General features: G+C 45.3%; 1 protein-coding gene across 1 annotated transcript; it reads left to right on the top strand.

The window, feature by feature from the left end:
• Positions 1-103: 103 nt before the first annotated feature.
• Positions 104-25,943, top strand: QDPR (quinoid dihydropteridine reductase). Its single transcript, XM_004038478.4, has 7 exons — positions 104-354; positions 2,958-3,050; positions 7,834-7,930; positions 10,444-10,584; positions 19,997-20,105; positions 21,592-21,675; positions 25,100-25,943. Exons 1-7 carry the CDS (start codon positions 250-252, stop codon positions 25,203-25,205), a joined length of 735 nt encoding a protein of 244 aa, XP_004038526.3. The 5' UTR covers positions 104-249; the 3' UTR covers positions 25,206-25,943.
• The last annotated feature ends 338 nt before the right edge of the window (positions 25,944-26,281 follow it).

Genomic DNA, 26,281 nt, shown 5'->3' with positions numbered 1-26,281 from the left:
ACTTGCCGGCGGGTGGGAGGAGGGGCTTCGCCGATGTCCCCGTCCCAGGGGCAGGGCCTGGCCGAAGTTACAGTCCCTCCGGGTGGCGGGGCGCCCCTAGCGTGGCAGCGCGCTAGGCGGCAGCAGCGGGCGCGGAGCGGGGCGCGGCCGCCGCGCGTTCCCTCTTGGCGGGGTTGGCCGGCCGGGGCGGGGCGCGGCGCTCGGGCTCGGGGCATTCGGAGCTGCGGGAGCCGGGCTGGCAGGAGCAGGATGGCGGCGGCGGCGGCTGCAGGCGAGGCGCGCCGGGTGCTGGTGTACGGCGGCAGGGGCGCTCTGGGTTCTCGATGCGTGCAGGCTTTTCTTGCCCGCAACTGGGTAATGCTGCGGGCTGGGGCTGCTGGGTCTCCTCGGGGGTGACCGGGGGCTTTCGTGTGGAACCCGGCGGGGGCAGTCTAGAGGAAGGTGGGGGCCCCTGTGCACCCCCTGACCCGTGTTGCTTGCACGTGCGCGCACAGGTCTACGCATCTATTCCTGTTTCTGAGTGCGTGCGCACGCCAGTCCCAGGGCGCTGGGCCTTTGCTGTGCAAGGAGGTGCTCCGTGGGCCTCCGCCAGACCCAAAAAGTCCAGCGTGACTCGAGAGAGAATTCCAAAGGGGAGGAACGGGAGCGGGGGGTGAGAGGACGGAGAGAGAGTGTAGAAGGAAGGCTCTAGAATGAGACAGCCCAGTCCCGGTTACTAGTCATGAGACCGCGTATTGATTACTTAACGCCGTAGGACTTCGGTTTCCCCATTTGTACAATGGAGATTCTGACAGTGAGAGTTGGCGAGGATTAGATGAGATAATTGGTGTCGTTGCACATAAATTACCTGACGCCTGGTAAAAACTGTTTAAATGCTGTCTATTAATGTTACTATTACTACCCACCCCTGTTCTTTTAGCCCCATTGGATCTGACAGTTTGAAGGCTCAGCACGGAAAAACGCTAACGGCTTCTTTGCTCTGCAAAGACTATTTCAACTACTTTGCATAGTCAGGTGTCAATTTCCAGGAGGCGGCAAGTCGGAGCAGAGCTGACCCATGGCCAAAGACCCTTGACCTCAGCCGCTCAGCAGGCCTCAGCAATTTCCCGGTGGAGACCCTGCCAGCGGCAGCGTTCTGGGAACTTAGTTAGCAGCAGCAGCACAGCAGCCTGGGCAAGAGTTCCCCTGGGACCAGAAAAAGGCTTTCAGGATTTTCTTTAAAAAAAAAACAACAAAAAACAACTATCTAATTTTTATAGATGAAGGGGGCAAAAGTACAGTTTAGTTACATGGATATGTTGTGTAGTGGTGAAGTCTGGGCTTTTAGTGTAACCATCACCCAAATAGTGTACATTTACCAAGGTTTTCTTCTTGCTCAGAATCTGGTACAGGAATATGCTTCTGAAGAATTCAGTCACACCACTCCCTTCCTGCCACCCATCTGCTCAGTGCCTGGGGACACTGATAAGGGCGCTTTCCCAGGTCTTCAGAGATGCATGGTGGTGACAGAGGCAGCACTTCTGCCAAGGGCCAGGCACTGTGTTCCCAGTACCAGAGTTCCCATAGACTCTTAATGCCCCCAATATCTTTAAGGCAGTAGATCCTGTTAGCGTCATGTGTTAGAGGGTGAAGGCTGTGCTTTCTCCTGGTGGTGGCACTTTGGTTCACGTTAGTCTTGGCAGAATCTGGAGAGCTGATTTACCTCTGGCTCTTGGTCTTTCCCCTCCGAGCTTCTTCCTGCCATCTTAGGGAGGGCTAGGATGATGGAGACTTTTCATTGTTTCAGTATCCCCCGTGGAATAACAAGTTAATTAATAATATAACAAATGTTGGTGAATAGATGCTGTGTTTACAGCTTAAGGTAGAGATAATTATCTCTGGGGACTTCAGACCAAGAGACCCTGAGTAAGGACTGAACATCACCTGTGCCAGGAGCTTTAGCATCTTCCATTTCATTTAATTCTTACACTGACCCTGTTAATCATCAACAAACAACCTCTTTTGTTAGGAACCTCTGCCCAGCATCGGAGTGAGAAAGCCACTCTGGCAGAGCTGGGATTCAAACCTGATCTGTCTGATTTCCAATCCTAAAGTCCATCCCTCTCTGCTGTAGGACAGGGATCCTTTGTGAGCTGAATCTGGTCTGCCACCTGTTTTTGTACAGCCCAAGAGTTAAGAATAGTTTTACATTTTCAGGTGGTTGAAAATAAAATCAAATGAAGAATGATATTTTGTTGTATACGAAAATTAATGAAATTCACATTTCAGCTCTGGAGATTTATTGGAACACAGGTGCACTTATTTTTTTCCCCTATTTATTGCTGTGTTCTGTTACAATTGCAGATTTGAGTAACAACAGATACCATATGGCCAGCAAAGCCTAAGGTAATTGTGATCTGGCCCTTTACAGAAAATTTGCTGGCCCTTGATGTCTCTAGAAGTGCAGGGTTTGTGTTTTAGAGGTGAATGTGGAGGCGGAGTAGAGTGTTTGGAGGTAGGAGGGCCTGGGATGGAGCCCAATATAGGGTGTGTTTTCATTGAAGCCTCTTACCTGTCTCCACTCTCCTCCTTTCTTTTTCTTTCTTTTTCTTTTTTTTTTTTATTTAAATGGAGATAAGGCCTCCTTCTGTCACCTAGCCCAGAGTACAGTGGTGCGATCATAGCTCACTGAGCTCAAGTGATCCTCTCACCTCAACCTCCCGGGTAGCTGGGACTACAGGCATGTGCCACCACACCTGACTAATTTTAAAATTTTTTTGTAGAGACTGGGTCTTGCTATGTTGCCCAGGCTGGTCTCAAACTCTTGGCCTCAAGAGATCCTCCCACATTGGCTCCCAAAGTGCTGGCATTACAGACGTGAACCACTACACCTGGCCAGCTCCCCTCATTTCTATGTGTGACTCTTTCATGGAATAACACCTCACTGCCTCTTAACCAAAGCTGTTTTCTCCTTCCAGTGGGTTGCCAGCATTGATGTGGTGGAGAATGAAGAGGCCAGCGCTAGCGTCGTTGTTAAAATGACAGACTCGTTCACTGAGCAGGCTGACCAGGTAGTTTCAAAAAGGCCCCCCAACGTTGTGAGGGGAACCCTGGGGAGAGGTGACCACTGGCTGTATGTTCTTCCTTTGGCTGTATGTTCTTCCTTTTATTTCTTTTTTTCCCCGAGACGGAGTCTTGTTCTGTCGCCCAGGCTGGAGTACAGTGGCATGATCTCCGTTCACTGCAACCTTTGCCTCCTGGGTTGAAGCAATTCTCCTGCCTCAGCCTCCTGAGTAGCTGGGATTACAGGCACCTGCCACCACCCCCAGCTAATTTTTTGTATTTTTAGTAGAGACGGGGTTTCACCATGTTGGCCAGGCTGATCTTGAACTCCTGACCTTGTGATCCGCCCGCCTTGGCCTCCCAGAGTGCTCGGATTACAGGCATGAGCCACCGCGCCTGGCCTGTTCTTCCTTTTTTTTAAAGCTGTTGTTTCTCTAACTAGGAAAGCCATTTGTGTTCATTGAGGAAAATTTGGAAAAAGTGAAAAACGATACAAAGATAGATTATATAATCATTTTGAGTTAGTTCACTGTTAACATTTTGGCCTATTTTCTTGTCTTTTTCTATGCATATTGTATGTTACTCCTTTTACAAGTTTAGGTAATTTTGTATTTTATAGTTTACGGTCAGCTTTGTTTTTTTTTATATACTTAAATAATTCTCCAGATTACTGAAAAAACCTCTTTGTAGATGCGTGATATTCCATTTTATGGAATGGCCATAATTTATTTAGTTTGTTTATTGCACATTTGAGTTTTTTGCAGGATTTTTGTTTTACTATTGTCAAGAATGTTGTGATGAACATCTTTGTCTACATATCTGATTATTATTGTTTTTTGTTTTAAGAGAGTCTTGCTCTACTGTTGACACTGGAGTGCAGTGGCACAATCTCAGCTCACTGCAACGTCTGCCTCCCGGATTCAAACAATTCTTGTGCCTCAGTCTCCTGAGTAGCTGGGATTACAGGCATGCACCCCAATGCCCAGCTAACTTTTTTGTATTTTTAGTAGAGACAGGGTTTTGCCATGTTGGCCAGGCTGGTCTCGAACTTCTGACCTCAAGTTATCCACCCACCTTGGCCTCCCAAAGTAACGGGATTATAGGTGTGAGCCATTGCACCTGGCCCACATATCTGATTATTTAGGATACATTCTAAAAAGTGGAGTTACCCAGTTCACAGCAGGAACACTAACAAAACAGGTTATTTTTAATTATAAAATGATATGCATATTATAAAACAAAAGTCCAACAAAACTATGTAAATATAGAAATAAACCGTGAAACTGTCCCTTTTCTCCCCATCATAGTATCATTTCCCAGAAGGATGCACTATTAACAGTTTGATGGATATCATGGTATAAATATCTTAGATGCTCTAGGCTGGGTGCAGTGGCTCACACCTGTAATCCCAGCACTTTGGAAGGCTGAGATGGGCGGATCACGAGGTCAGGAGATCAAGACCATCCTGGCCAACACGGTGAAACCCCGTCTCTACTAAAAATACAAAAATTAGCTGAGCGTGGTGGCGCACGCCTGTAGTCCCAGCTACTCCGGAGGCTGAGGCAGGAGAATCACTTGAACCTGGGAGGCAGAGGTTGCAGTGAGCCAAGATTGTGCCACTGCACTCCATCCTGGGTGACAGAGTGAGACTCTGTCTCAAAAAAAAAAAAAAAGAAAAGAAAAATCTTAGATGCTCTTAAGCAGTGCTTAACTTTCTTGAGAAGCCCTTCTGGTGAACTGCCTGGATGACTTTTGAGTCAGGTTCTCACTGTGTTGCCCAGGCTGGACTGGAACTCCTGGACTCAAAGGATCCTTCTGCTTCATTCTCCCGAATAGCTGGGACTTCCCGAGTAGCCACTGTGCGCAGCTGACTCTGTGTTTAATGGTTTTTAGTGCTGTAGCCCACATTCCCAAGGATAACTTCACATCACTGTGTGAAGCGCCATATTTTCCCAACCACTCAGTGTGGCAGGCAGGCCGGCCATTTTACAGCTGTGAAGACAAGTTTGCAGCGACTAAGTGACAAGGCCAACAGGCTACTCGGTGGAGTCAGGATCATAGGTCTCCAGATACGAACTTTAATAAGTTCAGGTGCCACTTGGTCTGTACGTGGGTCTGCTTTTCATTTAGTTGCACTTTCCTTTGTAATCTCAATACTGATGTTTTATGATCCTTATCTGGTTTTTATAACAAATTTTTAAAATTTTAGAAGTGATGCATGTATGATATAGAAAATACAAATAAGCAAAAAGAAAAGGGAAATCATTTATAGTTCTAACATGTAGTTAATCACTTATTTATATTTCCTTCCAGTCTGTCTCTCCAAAATATACATGTATAAATCTATACATTTTGAACATAAAACTGTGAGCACAACTCTGCTACTCATTTGCTCTTTCTAAAGTGTCAGTTTGACATAGATTGGAATGTAAAAGCCAGATGACTTATTTTAGCACTTCATTTTTGTTGTTCTTATTTTTCTCAGTGTGGTCTCAATGTTCCCATACCTAAGTCATACAGATTGACCTTAGTGAATTTAATAGTGAAAGTTGACATGGCATCATTGTTAGTTGCCAGGCACCATTCTCAGTGCTTTATTTTCATTAACACATGTAGTCTTCATTACATCCCAAAACAAAGCTTCTAATTTTATCCTCCTTTTAAATGGGGGTAACTGAGGCACAGAACGGCCCTGGTATTTGTCAAAGGTCAAACAGATAAAAGGTTGCATAGCCACTATTTGGACATGGGCAGTGGGGATCTGACGGCTGTTCTCTTAACTGCTATGCTAAGCTGCCTTAAAGCAAAATAATTTCATGTGAATAAAGTAATAAAGGCCAAAATGGCTGGGTGCAGTGGCTCATGCCAGTAGTCCCAGCACTTCGGGAGGCTGAGGCAGGAGGATCACTTGAGCCCAGGAGTTCAAGACCAGCCTGTGCAACATGGCGAAACCCCATCTCTACAAAAAAATACAAAAATTAGCTGAATGTGGTGGCACACAACTGTAGTCCCAGCTACTCGGGAGGCTGAGGTGGGAGGGTGGCTTGAGGCTGGAAGGCAGAGGTTGCAGTGAGCCGAGATCATGCCACTGCACTCCAGTCTGGGCAACAGAGCCCAACCTTCTCTAAAAAACAAACAAAAAATAAAGTAATAAAAGCCAAAACTAAATGGAAGGGTGGTGCCTGGGCTTGGAGAGCAGCAGTCCTGCCAGGTGCGGGTCTCTGTAATTGGTGTCTCTTCAGTGTCTCTTCTGCTCTGATTAATTATAGGTTTCTAATGTCCCTGTAGATTGAATGTGGAGGTTGTCCCCACCCAAGACTTGACAGTAGAGTGCATATGTAAGACAGAGATTGAGAGATGCTTATAAACTTTTCTTTGAAAATCTCTTCCTTCTTCTACTACTCCACCAAAGGAAGAGGAGTACCTTCTCCACCATACCCCCAACCTTAAGAATTTCTGAACAAACAGCATAACATTCAGTTTTGTCATGAAACTGGGGAAAGAGGTAATCAACTGAAATGTTCCTACTGGGAGAGACACAGGGTGTTGATTTAAGTCTTTTTAAAAAAAAACTAAATGTAGAGATGAGGTCTTGTTATGTTGCCCTGGCTGGTCTTGAACTCCTGGGCTCAAGTGATCCTTCTGCCTCTGCCTCCCAAAGTGCTGGGACTACTGACATGAGCCACTGTGCCCAGCCTGATTTAAATCTTAACAAGATTGGGCCAGGCGTGGTAGCTCAATCCTGTTGTCCCAGCACTTTGAGAGGCCGAGGCAGGCGAATCACCTGAGGTCAGGAGTTCGAGACAAGCCTGGCCAACATGGCGAAACCCCTTCTCTACTAAAAATACAAAAATTAGCTAGGTGTGGTGGCAGGCGCCTGTAATCCCGGCTGCTCAGGAAGCTGAGGCAGGAGAATCGCTTGAACCGGGGAGGTGGAGGTTGCAGTGAGCCGAGATGGCGCCATCGCACTCCAGCCTGGGAGACAAGCGAAACTCCATCTCAAAAAAAAAAAAAAAAAGAAATCTTAAGGAGATTGATCTTAATGAAGCAATTGGGATTTGTCATCTCAGCCATTCCAGAGAAATATGGAAGAGTCATGGTGGATGGCCAGAATTGCCTGTCCTGACAGACTGTTCTTTTAATAAATTATAACAAGAGGGCATACATATATTTTCAATGCTTTAAAATCTCAAACAAACAGAAGCAGAGAGATCATTAAAGTGAACCCCCATGTACTTAATATTACCAACATATTGCTATTGACTGTATTTTTTCTTGGCTCATGATTTTTCTTACAATTTTTCGTTGGCTTTTTTTTCAGAGTTGCGGTTAAAGGGATTTTTGGATGGGGGTGGGGAAAATAGGGTTGATCTTCTTTTTGGATTATAATTCTGTGATTTGTGAAGAGAGTCTGGAAAGAAATACACCAGGATGTTAACTATGGGCAGGCAGTGAAGCTCTAGGTGCTTTTTTCTTTTTTTTTTTTTTTAACCTTTCCCTACTTTTATTTATTAACTGTTGTATTTCAAGGGATGCCCATGTCTCTGCCTTTCAGAATGTATACACAGAGACTTTAGATTGTTTTTTAAAAATCACACTGAAATGTACTTGGGCTTCAGTGTCTAAAATGCTCATCAGAGCTTAGTCTTCCGTCTAATTCTCAAAGCGTTAATTGCCAGGTACTGTAAACTGGCTTAAAAAGAAGATAAAAAGAAACTGAGTATCTGTAAAGATGCTAGCCTGTGTTGGCTTACCTTACGGTTTATACATTTTTTTGTTCTTGTGTTGAAGGTGACTGCTGAGGTTGGAAAGCTCTTGGGTGAAGAGAAGGTGGATGCAATTCTTTGCGTTGCTGGAGGATGGGCCGGGGGCAATGCCAAATCCAAGTGTGAGTCCTTTCCTGAGTCACTCATTTGTTCTGCTCTGCTCTTTGTCCAGCTGACAAGGATTGCGTTTGCACTAGGTGACAGGCCAGCTGTTTTTTTGTGTATATCCCGGAATCTTTACAGTTGCTCGGGGAGAGAGTGATTAATGCTCTTAATCCATTTTATGGATAAAGAAGAAGCTTCCCCTGGAGGATGTGAGGGGACGGGGGCATTGAGTTTGAGTTTAAAGTAGAGGCAGAATGAAATCAGCATGGCCTGTGCCCCAGGCCATGTGCTATTCAGGCATTGGAGGATGTGTAGGAAGTGCAGAGATCATTTAGAAAGTCAGAAGAAGTCAAACTTGAGATTTTACTAAAGCTGATTCCTTTTTTCATCTTTTCTTTTCCCTTCCCTTCCCTCCCCTCCACTCACCTACCCTTTTTCTTAAGACAGAGTCTTGCTCTGTCGCCAGGCTGGAGTGCAATGGTGCAATCTCGGCTCACTGCAACCTCTGCCTCCCAGGTTCAAGCGATTCTCCTGCCTCAGCCTCCTGAGTAGCTGAGATTACAGGTGCCCACCACCAAGCCCAGCTAATTTTTTGTATTTTTAGTAGAGACGGGGTTTCACCATGTTGGCCAGGCTGGTCTTGAACTCCTGACCTCAGGTGATCCACCCCCTTCAGCCTCCCAAAGTGCTGGGGTTACAGGCGTGAGCCAGTGCGCCTGGCCCATTTTTCAACTTTTCATTATGAACATTTCTAAGCATACCAGAAAAGTTGAAAGAACAGTTCAATGAACACCCTTATATGCTCCATCTAGATTCAGTAACTGTTAACATTTGCTGTACTTGAGTTGAGCTTGTTTTCTTGTGCCTGTGTACTTTGTGCATTGTTTTTTGTTAACTGTTTGAAAGTAAGTTTACACCTCACTATATTTCAGCGTGTTTCTCCAAAGAATAAGCCCGTCCTACATTATTGTGGTACCATTGTACCTAAGAAAATTAACAGTAATTATGTAAGATTAATGATATTGAGCCCGTATTCAAATTTCCCCAGTTTATTCCATGTCTGTTATAGTTCTTTTTCCCTAAACATATTCCACTCGAGGTTTATGTACTGCATTATGTTGTTTTTAGTCTCTTAATCTAGAAAATCTAGAATTTTTAAAAGAATCCCTTGTGATAAGACTTTTTGTCAAGTCCTTGGGAGTTTTCATATAGCATGTCTCACATTCTGAACTTGTCTGAACTTCTCTTTAAGGTGTTGTTTGACTTGTTCCTCTATCCTTGGTATTCCCCGTGAACTGGAATTTGGGTCTAGAGACTCAGTTAGATTTAGCATAAACATTCTTGTGGTGCGAATTCTTCCTGAGTGATGGTGTGTACCTTATATGACATCACCTGGGAAGCTCAGCATGGCAGCTTGCCCTACCCTTAGGGATGCCAAATTTGATGCTTGGTTGAGATGGCAACTGCCAGACTTCCATTATAAAGGTACTTTTTTTCTGTGTGCAGTAAGTCAGTCATCTGTGGGATGTGTGGTATTGTGGTATTGTGTGTGAATGTCCTGTTTCCCAAGTATTATACTTTTCACCCAGTGGTTTTAGGCCTTCGTTGATAGTCTCTGCCTGAAGCACTTATTCAGGGGTTGGAAAATGGTAGTTTTCTAATTCTGTCATCCCTTCTACATTTATTAGCCAAAGCCATTTAAAAAGACGTTGACATTCTGTGACCCACATGTCAATGTGAGAGTGGTGCTTTGTGAGGTGATCAGGTTAGCAAAACAGCTTGATAACCTTTTTGTATGTTTTGGGAGCAAGAAATGATAAATGTGGATCCATCAGGTTTTTTTCCTAGTCTTTTTTAGTGGGGAAATGCAATTTCTTGTTTATCACCTACCAACCCCTCCTATATCAGGCGGACATCCTTTTTTGATCACCAGGTACCACATGCCCTTCGAGTTGCCCAGTTGGTGGTGTGACATATGTTACCATTTGTTCTTCCTTATGTCTCTGGCAAGTCCGGGGAGTTAAAACAAGTGTAAAATGGTTGTTATTTTAGCTTTCTTTTAAAGAGTCTTTAAAGCTAACATTAAACTTTCAGACATAAAATATGTAGCTCAGTAAAAGCTCTCTTTATAGCTGTACAGTAATAGGCCCTTGGATTTTTATCACAGAGAAAACCTGACGTAGACATATAGGTTCTTATTACAAATCTGATACCATTCATAAAATAAAATAATCTTTGAATTAAAGCCAGTCCAGCAAATCAGTAAACTCCAGGTTTATTTCCTAAAATTTATTGGCCAACATTTTGCCAGTGTGTAGGTAAGGACGCTGAACCTCGGGCGATCCCATGGCCTGGATTTGAACCTGTGTCTCTGACCACTGAGCTCTGTGCTGTTTGTGTTAGACCTTGCTGTAGACAGGGACCCGGGGACCAGGAGGGAGGGCCTCCCTGAGTGTGGGGCTGCATGAGTTGAGCTTACCTTTTGGTTTCTTTCCTGGGAATGCTGAGCCCACATGTTTTTTTCACTCAGCTTTCTTTAAGAACTGTGACCTGATGTGGAAGCAGAGCATATGGACATCGACCATCTCCAGCCATCTGGCTACCAAGCATCTCAAGGAAGGAGGCCTCCTGACCTTGGCTGGCGCAAAGGCTGCCCTGGATGGGACTCCTGGTAAGCCTTTATTTCCCCATCTGTGGAGTGGGGGTGCTTACCTTGCTTGCTGGGGCTGCTGGACACTTTCATGGGATGAGGACTGTTAAAGCCTTTACCCTCTAAGCTGCTTAACAGATAGATGGATTTTGTCTTCTTTTGGGCCTGAATCATTTTAGGGAGAAGAGTTCTGATCTTTTGTTTGCCTGGCCTTATGTTTATGGTGGTGGTAAGGAACGCTATGATCTGGCAACCCCCATTTAGTTTATTTATCTGTGATCTACACTGGAATGAATGGTTTAGTGGATATTAATTAATTAATAAACATGGATTATTATTATCACATTGAATCCATGTGTTCCAGGGAAGCAGCTTAGCAGCTGGAAATAGCGTAAGTTTTAGAATGAGAGAGGTTCATTTGGCCAGCACAGTGGCTCACACCTGTAATCCCAGCACTTTTGGGAGGCTGAAGCGGGAGGATTGCTTGAGCCCAGGAGTTCAAGACCAGCCTGGGCAACATAGTGAGACCCTATCTCTACATTAGAAAACAAAAAGAGAATGAGAGGGTTGGGGGTGGATTCTTTATCCTAGTTGTGTGACCCTGAACCAGTTCTTCGGTCTCTGACCAGATGTCTACTGTAGTTTCCTTAATTGTAAAATAGTGACAGTGATATCTAACTTGAAGAGTGCTGTAAAACTGTAGAGGTGTAGCTATGTAGAAAGTGCACATGGTAGGCACCCATAAATGGCAAGTCTTACTGTTATTCACAATAAATCGTAGGTCTTATATTCACTCTTTTCATTTCACATATATTCTCACTTTAATCTCATCAATATTATCTTTTTCAGTTTACAGGTTAGGAAACTAAAACTTGGAGAGTTAAGGAACTTGTCTGGGTTTGTGCAGGAAGTAAGTTGCAGACTTAACTTGAACCAAAACCCTAATCATCTACCAACTGTGTATTTTTTCCATTATGTCATTTCTTTTGCATTTTTTATGACCTGTATTAGTTTGTTTGGGTAGCCACAGACTGGGTGGCCTAAACAACAGAGATTTATTTTCTCATAACTCTGGAGGCTAAAAGGCTGGAGATCAAGGTATCTGCAGGGCTGGCTCCTTCTGAATCCTCTTTTCTTGTAGATGGCTGCCTTCTCCTTTTGTCTGCATGTGGTCTTCCCTCTGTGTGTCTGTCCTCGTTTCCTCCTCTTCTAAGGACACCAGGCATATTGGACTAGGGCCCACCTCAATGGGCTCATTTTAACTTTGTTGCCTCTTTAAAGATCTTCGAATACAGTCACATTCTGAGGTACTGGGAATTAGGACTTCAATATACGAATGTTGGGGGGATCTATTTCAGCCCATAACACTCCCTGTGGGATAGGGCTAAAGGAATTTAAGCAGGGGTAGAAAGGGGCAGCATAGGGAGGCAGAAAGTGTCTACCTCAACTACCTAAGTTGAACTCTTCTTTTAAAAAAATGGGAGCTTTTGGCCGGGCGCAGTGGCTCACACCTGTAATCCCAGCACTTTGGGAGGCCAAGGTGGGTGGATCATGAGGTCAGGAGATCGAGACCATCCTGGCTAACACGATGAAACCCTGTCCCTACTAAAAATACAAAAAATTAGCCAGGCGTGATGGTGGGCACCTGTAGTCCCACCTACCCGGGAGGCTGAAGCAGGAGAATGGCGTGAACCCAGGAGGTGGAGCTTGCAGTGAGCCGAGATCGCGCCACTGCACTCCAGCCTGGGCAACAGAGCAAGACTCCCTCTCAAAAGAAAAAAAAAAAGGTGGGGGGAGCTCTTTTTGACTCTCTTGTAAGTGGTAGAGACCTTGGGACCCTTCTCAGTTATTTATTTTTTTAGAGACAGGGTCTCACCCAGGCTGGAATGTAGTGGTATGATCTAGCTCACTGTAGCTTGGAACTCCTGGGCTCAAGCAATCCTTTGCCTCGGCCTCCTGAGTAGCTGGGACTGCAGACACACACTGCCATGCCTGGCTAATTTTTGTATTTTTGGTAGAAGCAGGGTCTCGCTATGATGCCCAGGCTGGTCTCAAATTCCTGGCTTCAGGTGATGCTCCTGCCTTGGCCTCCCGGAGCACTGAGACTACTGGCACGAGCCACTATGCCAGCTGCTTCTCAATTTTAATGTAACTCACTGAACTGTGAGGCTGTGACTACTAGCAATACCTTCCCTCTCATTTTCTTCTTCCATTTCTTAGAGCATGTGATGTTACAAGTCCATGGCTATAGCAATCATTAAAGCTGTGTAAATGTTAGCTGTCTGGTTGGTTGAGATCTGATTTTTATTTAAGATGACATGGAACAGAGGCAGTAGAAAGTAAACAGAGAAGTGAGTCTTAGCTTGACATTTTAAAAAACAAAACCCTAGGACCAAAAGACTGATTTTTCTAAATGACAGAAGAGTCTCCTACTTTCCTTTGGTTTGCAAGTATCCTTTGATTACATTTTGGGTAGTGGTTAAGACTGCAGGCTCTGGAACTGTGCACGTTGGACTTCTCTCTTAAGGCTCTGCCACTTACTGTGACACATTTGGCAAGTTACTTCGCCTTTCTGAGTCTGCGTTTTGTCATCTGTAAAATAAGATAAAATAGTGTCTCCTTTATATATATGGTGGTTGTACCTTGTAAATGTCTCAATGGATCTAAATGGATGAGAAAGGTATTACAGAGAGTCAATAGTAAGTGTGAGCCATTATTATTATTTACTCCAGGCTTATTTCTGCCCAGCTGTTCTGCCTCCGATGTTAATGAATTTGTTCATCTTTAACCTCTTAAGTTAGATTTTGTTAAGCTATTAATAATTTGAGTCATGAGATCTTTTAAGTATGCTGCAGACCTCAGAAAAATCTGGGGAAATAGATCTACAATTTGAAAGTAAATGATGAATCAGGCTTAGTAGTCCCTCAAACTCAAGAAGATTTGTTTGCACATGAGAAGTTTTTCACTTGAAAGGATACTGAGAAAACCTCACCCTCCTATTTCCAAGATTGTATTTCTAGACTGTCTTCTGTAGGACAAACAGTATTAAAATGGTGTTCACTTTTGTTTACCATTAAAGGATCTGTGCTGTGATTGGAAATCAGTTTTGGGGGACCACACTGATCATTCAGTAATTTGGAAGTGTTGACCTTCTTAGTGAAATGTCTTTTTTTTCATATCTTGCAAATAACCCCTTTTGTGTCCCCAAGGAAAGGTCATTCTTTAGAATTAAGCCATTACGGTTGCTATTTGCTTGTTTCTTTCCTTTGTCAGAGTCCCTGCTCTTGTGTTGTGTTGTTCGAATGGAGTCAAGAGAGAGCTCTGGGATTTTGAGGACCAGGTCTGGGTTAATGAGCACTTATGCCCTGGTTTATTTTAATCACTGAAGAGTTTGTTATGCCTCCTGATTAAACAGAGAAGCTAAGAATGGCGAAATATTCTTCTTGTGCTTCCAAATAGCTCTTTGAGACCTTGACCCTCTTTTGCAATTTGAGGTAGTTGTTGAAGCAGTTTTGTGATTGGTCCCTTGGCTGGGCTGTCATCCCCCCACCTCCCGCTGGACTTGCGATGCCTCCACAGCAATTACATCTTAAACAGTGTGTGTGCCGAGGATTTTAGGGAGCCTGATGACCTCTAGAAGAAATAGTGGTTTTCAGAAGGTGGAGAGGTTTACAGTGACTCATCATTCCTTCTTGTTGCTGTGATAGCAGCATTTAGTGAGCAGCTACAGTTGGGCGCAGTGGGGGAACATAAAGAGGAAAGACCCCATTCCTGCCACATGCCTGCGGGGCAGAGGGAAACCTACCTTAATAAAAGACGTCCCTTGCTTCTGTCAGCAAATATCCATCGAATAGTGGGAGGAAAGGAAGACCAATAGGTAGCAGGTATACACAATGTCAACATTTGCTCAAATGGTACACCCTAAATGTGTTTAAGTTTATTGTGTTTCAGTTATACCTCAACAGACTTGGCGAAAAAGAAAGAAATATTTTTAGGCATCTGTCTTCTGGGTGCTTGGCTTGTTGGGCTAAGCTTGATCTTATTTCATCACCAGCGGTATCTGTAAAGTAGGTCCTATTATTTTCCCTTGATTATGGAGGAAAAAAAGTTCAGTGATTTTAGGTGCCTTGTCTAAGACAACCTGGCTAGTTAGTAGCAGATTGGTCTGAGTAATACATTGATCAGTAATTAATATATAATTATAATCAGTAATTATAGCAATTACTGATAATATAATTATATAGAGATAATTATATAATTATATTGAGATAATATAATTATATTCAGAGCCTCCTCCGGCAGCAAGGGTGCAGGTGGTGTGAGTGTGAGACCGGGCTACATTACGGTCTAAGCGGAGTGGTCTTGGGGGGGTGAGTCCACCTCTGAAAGGGTTTTGTTGAGGGAGCTGATTCAAACAGGGTCTTGGAAAAGGACTTGCTTTGACAAATAGAGCTTATGGGAAAAGACAAGAAGGCACTGTATTAGTTTTTATTTAAATAATGTAATCAGTTTTTAAATTGGAAAACTAACCAATGCATGTAGTAAAAATTCACATGGCACTAAAAGAAACACAATGAATAGGAAGACTCTCTCCTACTCACACCGCTGATCTCTATGGCACTCCCTCTCAGGCCCAACTACAGTGATGGCTTCTCGGGTGTCCTTTGGGAAGCATTCTGTGCCCATTCTAGTGTGCACCCATGTCACATTCACATACTTTTTAAAAAGCACCATAATTTGGCAGGGTGCGATGGCTCATGCCTGTAATCCTAGCACTTTGGGAGGCCACAGCGGGTGGTTCACCTGAGTTCGAGACCAGCCTGGCCAACATGGTGAAACCCCATCTCTACTAAAAAATACAAAAATAACCAGGCGTTGTGGCAGGCACCTGTAATCCCAGCTACTCAGGAGGCTGAGGCAGGAGAATCGCTTGAACCTGGGAGGCAGTGGTTGCAGTGAGCCGAGATTGCGCCACTGCACTCCAGCCTGGGTGACAGAGTGAGACTCTGTCTCCAAACAAACAAACAAAAAAAGAGGCTGAGGTGGGAGGATTGCTTGAGCCCTGGAGGTCAAGGATGCAGTGAGCTGAGATTGCACCATTGCACTCTAGCCTGGGCAACAGAGTAAGCTTGTCTCAAAAAAAAAAAAAAGAAAAGCACCATAATTTGATGACTCAATAGAGGCTTTTCTGTGCCTTATTCTTTTCACTTCATCATAGATTAAATAATTTAAAAGTTAGTTTGTCTGGAATATTGAGAAACTCTTGAGTTACTGAGAATCACCTACCGTAGTTTTAATGAACAGAGCTACCAGTTTGTTCTTTTTTTTTTTTTTTTTTTTGAGACAGTTTTGCCCTTATTGCCCAGGCTGGAGTGCAATGGCGCAATCTTGGCTCACCGCAACGTCTGACTCCTGGTTCAAGCAATTCTGCTGCCTCAGCCTCTGGAGCAGCTGGGATTACAGGCATGCATCACCACCCCCAGCTAATTTTGTATTTTTAGTAGAGACGGAGTTTCCCCACGTTGGTCAGGCTGGTCTCGAACTCCCGACCTCAGGTGATCCACCTATCTCGGCCTCCCAAAGTGCTGGGATTACAGGCGTGAGCCACCGCACCTGGCCCCAGTTTGTTTTTTCATTCCCACAGTTTTTGAGTGGCCACCATTTGATTAAGCCCCATTATCCTCCTTTGAGAAACCCACCTATTGCTCTTTTCTGAAAGCAGTGAATAAAGTATTTATTTATTTATTTATTTTCCTTTTTTTTTGGAGATGTGGTCTGGCTCTGTCACCTAGGCTGGAGTGCAGTGGCGTGATCTTGGCTCACTGCAGCCTCAACCTCCCGGGGGCTCCAGCCATCTTTCCACCTCAGCCTACCGGGTAGCTGAGACTACAGGCGCGCGCCATCACACCTGGCTAATTTCTGTATTTTTTGTGGAGACAGGGTTTCGCCATGTTGCCCAGGCTGGTTTCAAACTCCTGGGCTCAAGAGATCCACTTGCCGCAGCCTCCCAAAGTGCTGGGATTACAAGCCTGAACTACCTCACCTGGCCAAATAAAGTATTTATTGAATGCCACCTTTTGGTTTGGGATACATTGGTGAACAAAACAATAAAAATCCCTGCCTCTGTGGAACTTACTTTCTTCTGGGAATGAAAGAGCCCTTTCGAGTTTATGAGATGTGTCACATTTCACGTCGTTTTCAGGAAAGCCTATTTAGCTTAGCATTGGATCCCATTTAGCAGGGAAGAACCAGAGGCTGAAAGAGCTGCTCGCCCAAGTCGCAGTGGTGAGGAATCACCTGGGTTCCAAGCCCTGGCCTCGAAGTCCAGATTCTGGGTTCTTTCTGGTGTGCTGTGCCGTTCCTGGGAGCCAGGGAGCTGCCTTGTGCTTCTTCGTCTTTCTAACACTGAGCCTAGGGATTCCCACATAGAAGAGGCTCCATGACATGGGGTGGGGTAAGTGGGTTTTGATGCCCAGGAGCAGGCAGACCCTGGCAGCCACTTTCCAGGCTCTGGCTTTACGGGCAGCAGAGTGATGGCAGGTCGGTTTGATGGTGTTAAGGCCAGAGTTGTCACCATCCCAGTCATGCCACAGTCCTTCCATCGCTGATAAGGAAGGAAATGCCCTGGATGGGCCGCAGATGACTGCTTGATCTGGAGAGGAATCATGTATTATAATATGAATAATGATGAGCTGGGAGACTGGGAGAAGCATCACCCCCTCCCTGCCGCAGTCACTGGGAGAACATCTCCCTGGCAAGGTGCTGAGCAAAGCCCCTCCTACACCAGGCTGGGCTCCCTCCACCCTGATCGGGTTCTGTGCGTGCCCTCCATGGTTTCCAAGGCCCTTGTTGGATGCAGTCTCCTTCCATCCTCAGCACAGCCTTGTGAATAAATTGCGATCTGAGTTACCACTCCCACTGACAGATGGAAAAGCAGGCCCACAGAACCTGTGATTTTTTTTGGTGGCTGGAAAAACAGGAGTTAGGGCTGCACTTTTTGAATTCCAAGTTGATGACCCTTTTTGCAATTCCTTATTGCTGTCCGAGGAAAAAGAGTTCCCAGTGACCTGCTGAGAGTCATGAATGACAATAATGGCCAGGATTGAGTGTTCCTCTGTGCTCAGTACTGTACAAAGGGGATTTGTTAACCTGGAAAAAAAACAATCAATGGAGTTTTATTACTTGACATAATTAAGGAGGACACTGGAAGTATTCTCCAAAGCAGCATCTCTCCCAGGAGGGTTTCATGGGGTGATGGAGAGGGGAAAGGGTGTGTCATTGCATGTGGAGGAGGGGTCCCAGTGGCACAGATGCAGTGAGTCATCACGCCAGCACATAGTCACATGTTCTGGTGATGAAGCTGTAGCTCCTCCCGGGTGGAGACTGTAGCATGGTAATGAGGAAAGTCCACTTGGGATCATCTCTATAAGTTGCTGGTTTCACCTGACTTGGTGACTGCATTCCATGCAAGTTGTGGGAAAAACCAGGCTGAAGGGCAGGAGGCTGTGAAACAGGCTGATTGTTCAAGCTGATGAAACTCCTATAGTCCCTGGAGACCCTCCCTGTCTGCTACACTTGTACATGGTATTTTATTTGATTGTTGTATTATCCTTAGGATTTGGGATTGTCATTCCCATTTCACTGAATGGGAAACTGAGGATTCCAAGGTTTAGTAGCCTCTCCCAGTGTCAGTCACTAGCAAGCAGCAGAGCCTGGACACGAAGCCAGGTAGTCGGGTTCCAGGGCACATTACTTCTATTGATTTGATGGGAAACCTTCATTGAGTGCCTGTCCTGTGCTAAGGGTATGCTTACAATTAAGTACTCTATTCCTGTGTGTCGTTATGAGCCCCTCTGGATCACACCTGAGTTTATACTGATAAGGTGATTAGTAGGTTGGGGCCCCTAGACAGCCTCAGGATGGAGCTACTTCTTAGAATGACCAAGCGATTAGGAGGTTAGAACTTTCAGCTCCACCTACCGACCTCCTGGAAGGAAGCGGGGGCTGGAGATTAAGCTCTATACAAACTTCCAGATGTGATAAACATCTGGGTTGAACACATGGAGGCTCTGGGAGGGTGGCGTGGCTGGAGCAGGCGTGGAAGTTCCATGCCCACCCCCTCTCCTACCCTGCCTCTGTGTCATTCCACCTGGCTGTTCCTGAGTTGTATCCTTTATAATAAACCAGTAACTATAAAAAAAGCGTTTGCCTGAGTTCTTCGAGCCATTCTAGCAAATTATTGCACCTGAAGAGGGGGTTGTGCAAACCTCTGATTTAGCCTGTCGGTCAGAAGTCTAAGGGCCCAGGACTTGTGACTGCCATCTGAAGTAGGGTAGGTCTTGTGAGACTGAGCCCTTAAATCAGACGGGAGTACAGTGAGGTGATCATAGCTAATTGCAGCCTTGACCTCCCCCAGGCTCAAGTGAACCTCCCACCTCAGCCTCCCGAGTAGCCGGGACCACAGGCATGTACCAGCAGGCATGGCTAATTTTTGTAGAGATGGGGTCCCACTACATTGCCCAGGATGGTCTTGGAACTCTTGGGCTCAAGGGATTCTCCTGCCTCAGCCTCCCAAAGTGCTGGGATTAAAGGCACGAGGCACCACACCTAGCTGGGAGTTCTAATTGAATTGTCAGACACCCAGTTGGTGTCTGGAGACTTAGAGAATTGACTGTGTTAGAAAACACCTCAAACCCATTTTACAGATGCAGCAACTGAGGATTAGAGAGGTTTTGGGAACTTTCCCAGAATTTCTTTAGTGGTAAGTGGAGGAACTGGGATTTGAATATGTGTAATTTGACTTTAAGTCCTATACTCCAAGTGACTGCTTGATTTTGCTGTCCCATTGAGTACCTCTGTGTGCCAGGTGCTCACAAGCATTTAGTGATCAAAAGGTTCAGAACCCATTTCTTGCCTGGGCTTTAACCTCTCCTTCAGCTTTGGCACAAGTCTGTGTGTGATCCTGGCATGTACTCAACCTGTCTTGAGTCTTGGTTTCCTAAGAATAAAAATAAGATCAACCTTCTGGCTTTTGTAATAAATGTTAAGTGTTAGATGAATAGTAGGTACACCTGAAATGTCATGTCTCCTCCACTTTTCTCTCCATAAATGTTCATTTATCTTTTCTTCCTGGCCTCTTCTGGACCCTGAAATGCTGCACCTTGGATGCACCGGTGGCCTGTGTGAAGCCTGTGTGTTCTTGGAAACTGGCCAGAGGCCATAACTCCCAACCCACGTGTTCCCATCCCCTCTTTCTCGTGGCTCTCTGCAATTTTTTGATGGGGGTTGGTGAGGGCGTCTGACCTGAAGGAGGAGGCCAGATGCAGCTATTTATAAAGTTTTCAGGCAACAGAGATCTCAAGAGAAGATTGCATGTCCTTGCTGTCCCCCTGGCCGCCAGTGGTCACTGAGCCATCTTCTCCCCATTTCCCAGGTATGATCGGGTACGGCATGGCCAAGGGTGCTGTTCACCAGCTCTGCCAGAGCCTGGCTGGGAAGAACAGCGGCATGCCGCCCGGGGCAGCCGCCATCGCTGTGCTCCCGTAAGTGCTTGGGGTTCCCTGGCCGCTGCCCACCTCTGCCCCACTGCTGCGGGTGACCATTTGTCTGACTGTAGCTTTCCACAAGCAACCTGTGTGTGCTCTCACCTCTGGTTCTGAAACACACCAAAGTCTCTTAAGATACTTATTATCTTAATCTGTTTGAATTGCTCTAACAAAATACCTTAGACTGGGTGATTTATAAACAGCAGAAATGTATTGCTCAGAGTTCTGGAGGCTGGGAAGTCCAAGATGAAGGCACCAGCAGATTTGGTGCCTGGCGAGGGCTCATTCCTCATAGATGGCGCCTTCTATATTTGCTCACACGGTGGAAGGGGCAAATGGGCTGCCTCCAGCTTCCTTTATAAGCATGCTAATCCCCTCCTAAAGGCCCCCACTTGTCTCCTGCAGACCCCACCTCTTAATACTATTACGTTGCAGTTTGTGTTTTGTATGTGAGTTTGAGGGAGATACATTCAGACCATAGCAATACTTCCAGTTTTGCATTCTCCTGGGCTGTCCAGAATGTTTGATTGGCTGGTTGGATGGGTCTGTCTTTTTTGCCTCTTTTTTTCCTCTCCCTTTCTTTTCTCCCTTCATTTCTTCCTTTAAAATTAGACTACACATTTTACTTTTTTATATGTAGTTCTGTCTTTCAAGTCATTATATGGGGTATGTGTGGGTGAGAGAGAGAGAATATGGGAAACTGTTGGAGGTGTTTCTGTTGGTCATCGGGGGACTGTCCCCCATCAGCTGTCCCAGGCGGAGGCAGCTGCTTTGGAGGGAGGCTACTCCTTCTTGCTGGAAGGCTTCCAGCACCAGCAGGCTTGCCTCTTGCCTGTGGTCCTATAAAGGGATGCTGAGACTGTAGGGACTGCACTGATTGACTTTCTGGTTCCCTTTTAGTTGTGAGGTTCTGCGATTCTGTGACATGATTCCCACAGCTGTTTTGAATGATTCGAATGATTCCTGAGGCCTTGATGTTCTTGGGAGATTCATGCATATCTGAATTCTATATTATTCTGCCAAAAATCTTAAGGTTTTGTGGAAAATAGCCACATATTTAAAATTTTAGTATTTTAGTATTCTCGTATTTAAAGGCATATAACTATCTTAAATCCTTAGAAATGAGTGTGCTGCATGTTAGGGAGTGAATAAAGACACAGCAACAAAGCAGTTTAATTCAGTGAAGATTCTTTTTTAAAAAGGCAAAATGTGGCTCCTTCTGTTTTGTTCTTATTTGCCTAAGTGGTGAGCCACAGCGCACCTTATTGAATTATGCTCAGATCTGGCCCTTGCTAGCGGGGACAGCTTCCTGCTCTCTCTCTGCTTATCTCTCTGTCTGATCTTTCCATGTAAATAGCACCCTCAGTGCCAGAGGCTCTAGGTTGTCATGCTGTATGTTTGCGTTTTCCTGGCCAAGGGGGACTGGGCACCTGTTGTTAGAAAGGAGCGACATGAATGACGTGCTTATCTGTGTCCATTGCAGGGTTACCCTGGATACCCCGATGAACAGGAAATCAATGCCTGAGGCTGACTTCAGCTCCTGGACACCCTTAGAATTCCTAGTTGAGTGAGTATTACAGACATGTCCATGACTGAGCAGCTTCCAGCCCCTATTCTCTGCCTGCTGTGGTCCGGAGGACAAGTCTGTGTTCCCTGAGATCGTCAATCCGGGTGGTCTTGGGAGGTCTCTGGGACTCTGAGGATGCATTGCACATCAGACGGAATCTCAGGGTAGCTGGACTTGGAGACAGGCAGCAGAGTGGCAGAATGGGTAGTGCCGATATGAATGCTGGCTCGCTCCCTCACCACCGGCCATGCTGAGCACATTATTGACCTGCTGAGGCCTCAGTTTCCCCACCTGTATCATGAGGTCCATCATGGTTGTTAGGATTAAATGTGATAGTGTGCGGCAAGCACTCAACACAGTGTCTGGCCATAGCAAGTGCTCAGTGATCCCCAGCTGCAGTTTGCGTCGTTACTGCTGTGATGAGGAGACTCCATGGGGGAGGGAGACACCAGGTAGATGGCCTGGGGGCACATATCTGAATCTGTGTCAAGCCACAGACCCACAGAAAGTGCCCTTTAATTTCTGAAATCCTTTTTGCCCATTTGTGAATATGGGTGGCATTTGAACGCTCATGGGACAGAGAGCTGAATTCCTCTTTTGTGTTTGTTTAGGTGTCAGTTCCTCAAGCCCCTCTAGTTAGTAAGCATGTGTTCATCGAGCACCCACTATGGGCCAGGTGCTGCCCTTGGCTCTGGGGTCACGGTGAGGACAAAGATGGGATCCCTGCCCACAGGGAGCAGGGGTGCCGAGAGGGTCAAGGTGACAGCCTGACCCAGCAGTGCCTCTGTGTAAACTGCTTTGACGACTGTTTAGAAGAGATGTTTGTGAAGTTAACAGTGTGCTTCTGGCCTGATGTCACAATCTCATTTAAATTAAATCGGGAGAAATTTGGGTTTTGCGTTTTATGTTTGAAATGTGTACTTACATAACACTTTATGTCCCAGTCACCATTCTAAGCACTTCATAACTCTTATTTAATGCTCATAGCAAACTCTGAGGGAGGAGCTGTCATTTTTGTTTAAGGCGTAGAGACTTGGAGGGATGGCAGGGGCTAAGTCACTCGCCTAAGGTCACACAGCACAGCCAGGATCTGACACAAGTGGTGTGGCTGCAGAGCCTATGGTCTTAACTGGTGTGCTGGCAGTCATTTCTGTCTATGCCAGGAATCATGCTTCATGCTTGATTTGCAGGAAAAAAATTGAAATTGTAGAGGAAATCAAGCTTTGAATTGTGTTTGTGTTTGAATTTCTTTTTAAAGGCCGACACTCCCAACCACACTTGAGATACTGATCTAAGACCTAGACTCTAGATGGAACATCTGGGATCTTGTGTCTGAACTCGTGCTGAGCCACAGACCCACAGAGGACGGGCTGTCACAGGCCCCCTTTTGTTCTAGAGATCACATCCACCCATTTGTGGTATTTGAAAACTCTCAGAAAAGCTGGCATAAAGTTTGCTTTGAGATGTCTGCGAGCACATCCTTCCTCTACCATCCCTGGGTAGAATGGCGTTCTCGCTCACCTATCCACGCTGCAGATGAGGGTGAAGAAGTAAGACCATTTAAAACATGCATCGCAGCAAACCAGCACGGCACATGTATACCTGTGTAGCAAACCTGCACGCTGTGCACACGTAGCCTAGATCTTAAAGTATAAAAAAACAAAACAAACAAAAAAACATGTGTAACCAACACACAAAACCCTACACATCCAAACGGCACTGGTCTCTTTCAGAGCCTTCCCTCACCAAGCCCTGCCCTGTCCCCAGAGATGAGGCCATGACATGACAGTACTTTAGAGAGTTTTAGCAACGCTTTGTTTTTTGAGCCCATGTGCTCATATGAGCTTGTTCAAACCCCAGAGTAGGGGCCTGAATGACTGGACCTTTACACATCAGCGCTGGCCCAGAAGGTTACAGATTGGCACTGGGAGTCTCCCAGGAAGGAACTGCTGAGCACTTTTTAGTTAATGAAGGTCCGAAGTCTCAGCTGGTGAATTGTCAAAATGGATGATGTACTCAAATGTAAATGTTTTGTGTTAAAGAATTATCATCTACTTCTTGTTTCTTGTGAATTTCTTTTGCCCTTTTTCATTCCTGTCTTCTTAGAGGGTCTTTTTGACTGCCGCAAGTGGGGTCAGTTGCTCCTCTGCTCAGATTTGTGAAAGGCCCTGTTACTGTATTTAACATTTTATTGTAATAGTCTGTTTTTTTCTATCTCTTTTTCCATTGTTTGGTGCAGCTGTGGGTACTCTATAAATGTTTGATTAAAAAAATGCCAAATAAATGAATTCCATCTGTTTCTCTCATAAATTTATGAGAAGGTAATATAGCAGAGTATTGTGCATGTGTCTCTCTCTTTGAACTAATTAAAATCTTTAAAAACAATTTTTTTTTTTTTTTTGAGACAGGGTCTCACTGTGTCACCCAGGCTGGAGTGCAGTGTCACAATCATGGCTTACCCTAGCCTTGATCTCCGGGACTCAAGCAATCATCCCACCACAGCCTCCTGAGTAGCTGGGACTACAGGCATGTGCCATGCCCAGCTATTTTTTGTATTTTTTTAGAGGTAGGGTTTCACCCAGTTGCCCAGGCTGGTCTCAAACTCCTGGGCTCAAGTGATCCACCTGCCTCAGCCTCCCAAATTGCTGACATTACCGGTGTGAGCCACCACGCCTGGTCAAATTAGAATCTTTAAAATCACAAAAGAATTCCAACAATGTAGAAAAATACCAAAATGAAAGTTAAACTTATGCCAAATCCTGCCACTCAGAGATTAGAATGAGTACACCACTGAACTCACTGGGGGCCTGGGTATGTGTCCATCGTGCCTACTGGCTTTTATTTATTTTTTATTATTTTTTGGAGATGGCGTCTTGCCATTGTGTCCAGGCTGGCCTCAAACACCTGGGCTCAAGCGATCCGCCCTCCTTGGCATCCCAAAGTGCTGGGATCATAGGGGTGAGCCATAATGCCTGACCTTTAGTGGCTTTTATTTATTTATTTATTATTTTTTGTGAGATGGAGTCTCATTGTGATGCCCAGGCTGGAGTGCAATGGCGCGACCTCGGCTTACTGCAACCTCTGCTTCCCGGGTTCAAGTGATTCTACTTCCTCAGCCTCCTGAGTAGCTAGGATTACAGGCACGTGCTACCACGGCCAATTTTTGTATTTTTAGTAGAGATGGGGTTTCATCATATTGGCCAGGCTGGTCTCGAACTCCTGACCTCAAGCGATCTGCCCGCCTCGGCCTCCCAAAGTGCTGGGATCACAGATGTGAGCCATGGCGCCCAGCCCTTAGTGGCTTTTAAACAGTCGCTGCTGTGCCACCCCTTCCCCCCACCCCACAAGCTGTCACTGTGAAGGTCAGCATGTGCCCAGATTTTTGCTTTGAGAATATAAAAAAAACTTTTCTTTTCTGTTCCAGAACCTTCCATGACTGGATCACAGGGAAAAACCGACCGAGCTCAGGAAGCCTAATCCAGGTGGTAACCACAGAAGGAAGGACGGAACTCACCCCAGCATATTTTTAGGCTTCATCTCAGTGCCTGTGAGGGGCCTGCCAGAAAAGTCACTAACCTATCTCAGTATGGCCTTGTCCAGCCTTGTGTTTTCTGTAGCCCCTGTTTGTGGTACGAGATAATGAGTCCTATTTTTCTCTCACATAACGTGCATTTGCTCTCCTAGGACAGTGTAATACATTTATGTGAAGTAAAGACATGCGAGACTGGCAGCCTGCAAATAGCATCCGTCAATCTGTGTTAACTGCATAGGGAGGGCTCTGCATAGCACCTGCTATAGCAGTGTCATGTTGGATCGCTTTTGAGACTGTTCATCTGTCCTTGACAGTGGCTGTCATCTTGACTACTTTGTTGATTTGTTGGTATTGGGGACATTTTAAAGGCTGAGTTATTTTTGAATGTCATGTTTATGTCATAGACGTAGTTTTCGCAGCCTTGAATTAAACTGCCTTAACTCCTTTTGTGGTATAAGCAAAACTCCGTGGACTCTGTCCTGGTATCCTTTTCCTGTGTGGTTGCCCTGTGTCCTCTGGCCTAGGGTTAAGCGTGCAAGATAACTACTCGTGAGTATTCAGAATGTTGTTCCTAACAAATGCACTTGTTGTCTGTCTTCTTTAATCAAATCACATCTTATATACAGCAGTCAGAGATGAGTATACTAGAATCATGGATTGCTGGAGGTCTTTTAATCTGGTGTTCTCAGAAGGGGGTGGATTTAAATCCTGAAATAAATATTTCAACACAAGAAAACAGGCCTGATTCTGCCTTGGACATGTCAAAATCTGGGGGTGATGGGATGGCCCTGTGCATTTAGAAGCAGCTCTCCACATATGGCCAATGTGGGCTGTCCTGGTCGAGAACTAGTAGTGGTTTAATCCAACCCGATCATTTTACAGATGAGGAAACTGAAGCCCAGAGAGACATTACCTTGTTGCCAGTAACTGGCAGAGCTAAGCCCAGATCTCTAGTCACCAGACAGTTGCTGTTTTTAAAGGCCTTTACCACGTATTTTCTTTCTTTTTATAGTGAGGTGAAATTCACATAATTTTTTTTTTTTTTTTTGAGACAGAGTCTTACCCTGTCGCCCA

Source organism: Gorilla gorilla, chromosome 3, assembly GCF_029281585.2.
Source record: "Gorilla gorilla gorilla isolate KB3781 chromosome 3, NHGRI_mGorGor1-v2.1_pri, whole genome shotgun sequence".
Taxonomy (NCBI): domain Eukaryota; kingdom Metazoa; phylum Chordata; class Mammalia; order Primates; family Hominidae; genus Gorilla; species Gorilla gorilla.
The sequence above is the reverse complement of the archived record's forward strand: the minus strand, read 5'-3'. Positions and strand labels throughout refer to the sequence as shown.

Bases quoted from the DNA above. Each gene is read 5' to 3' on its own strand.
- QDPR (XM_004038478.4), top strand. From the start codon at position 250: ATGGCGGCGGCGGCGGCTGCAGGCGAGGCGCGCCGGGTGCTGGTGTAC. The intron at 355-2,957 runs GTAATGCTGCGG...TTCTCCTTCCAG, and splicing joins CTTTTCTTGCCCGCAACTGG to TGGGTTGCCAGCATTGATGT. The intron at 7,931-10,443 runs GTGAGTCCTTTC...TTTTTCACTCAG, and splicing joins GGGCAATGCCAAATCCAAGT to CTTTCTTTAAGAACTGTGAC.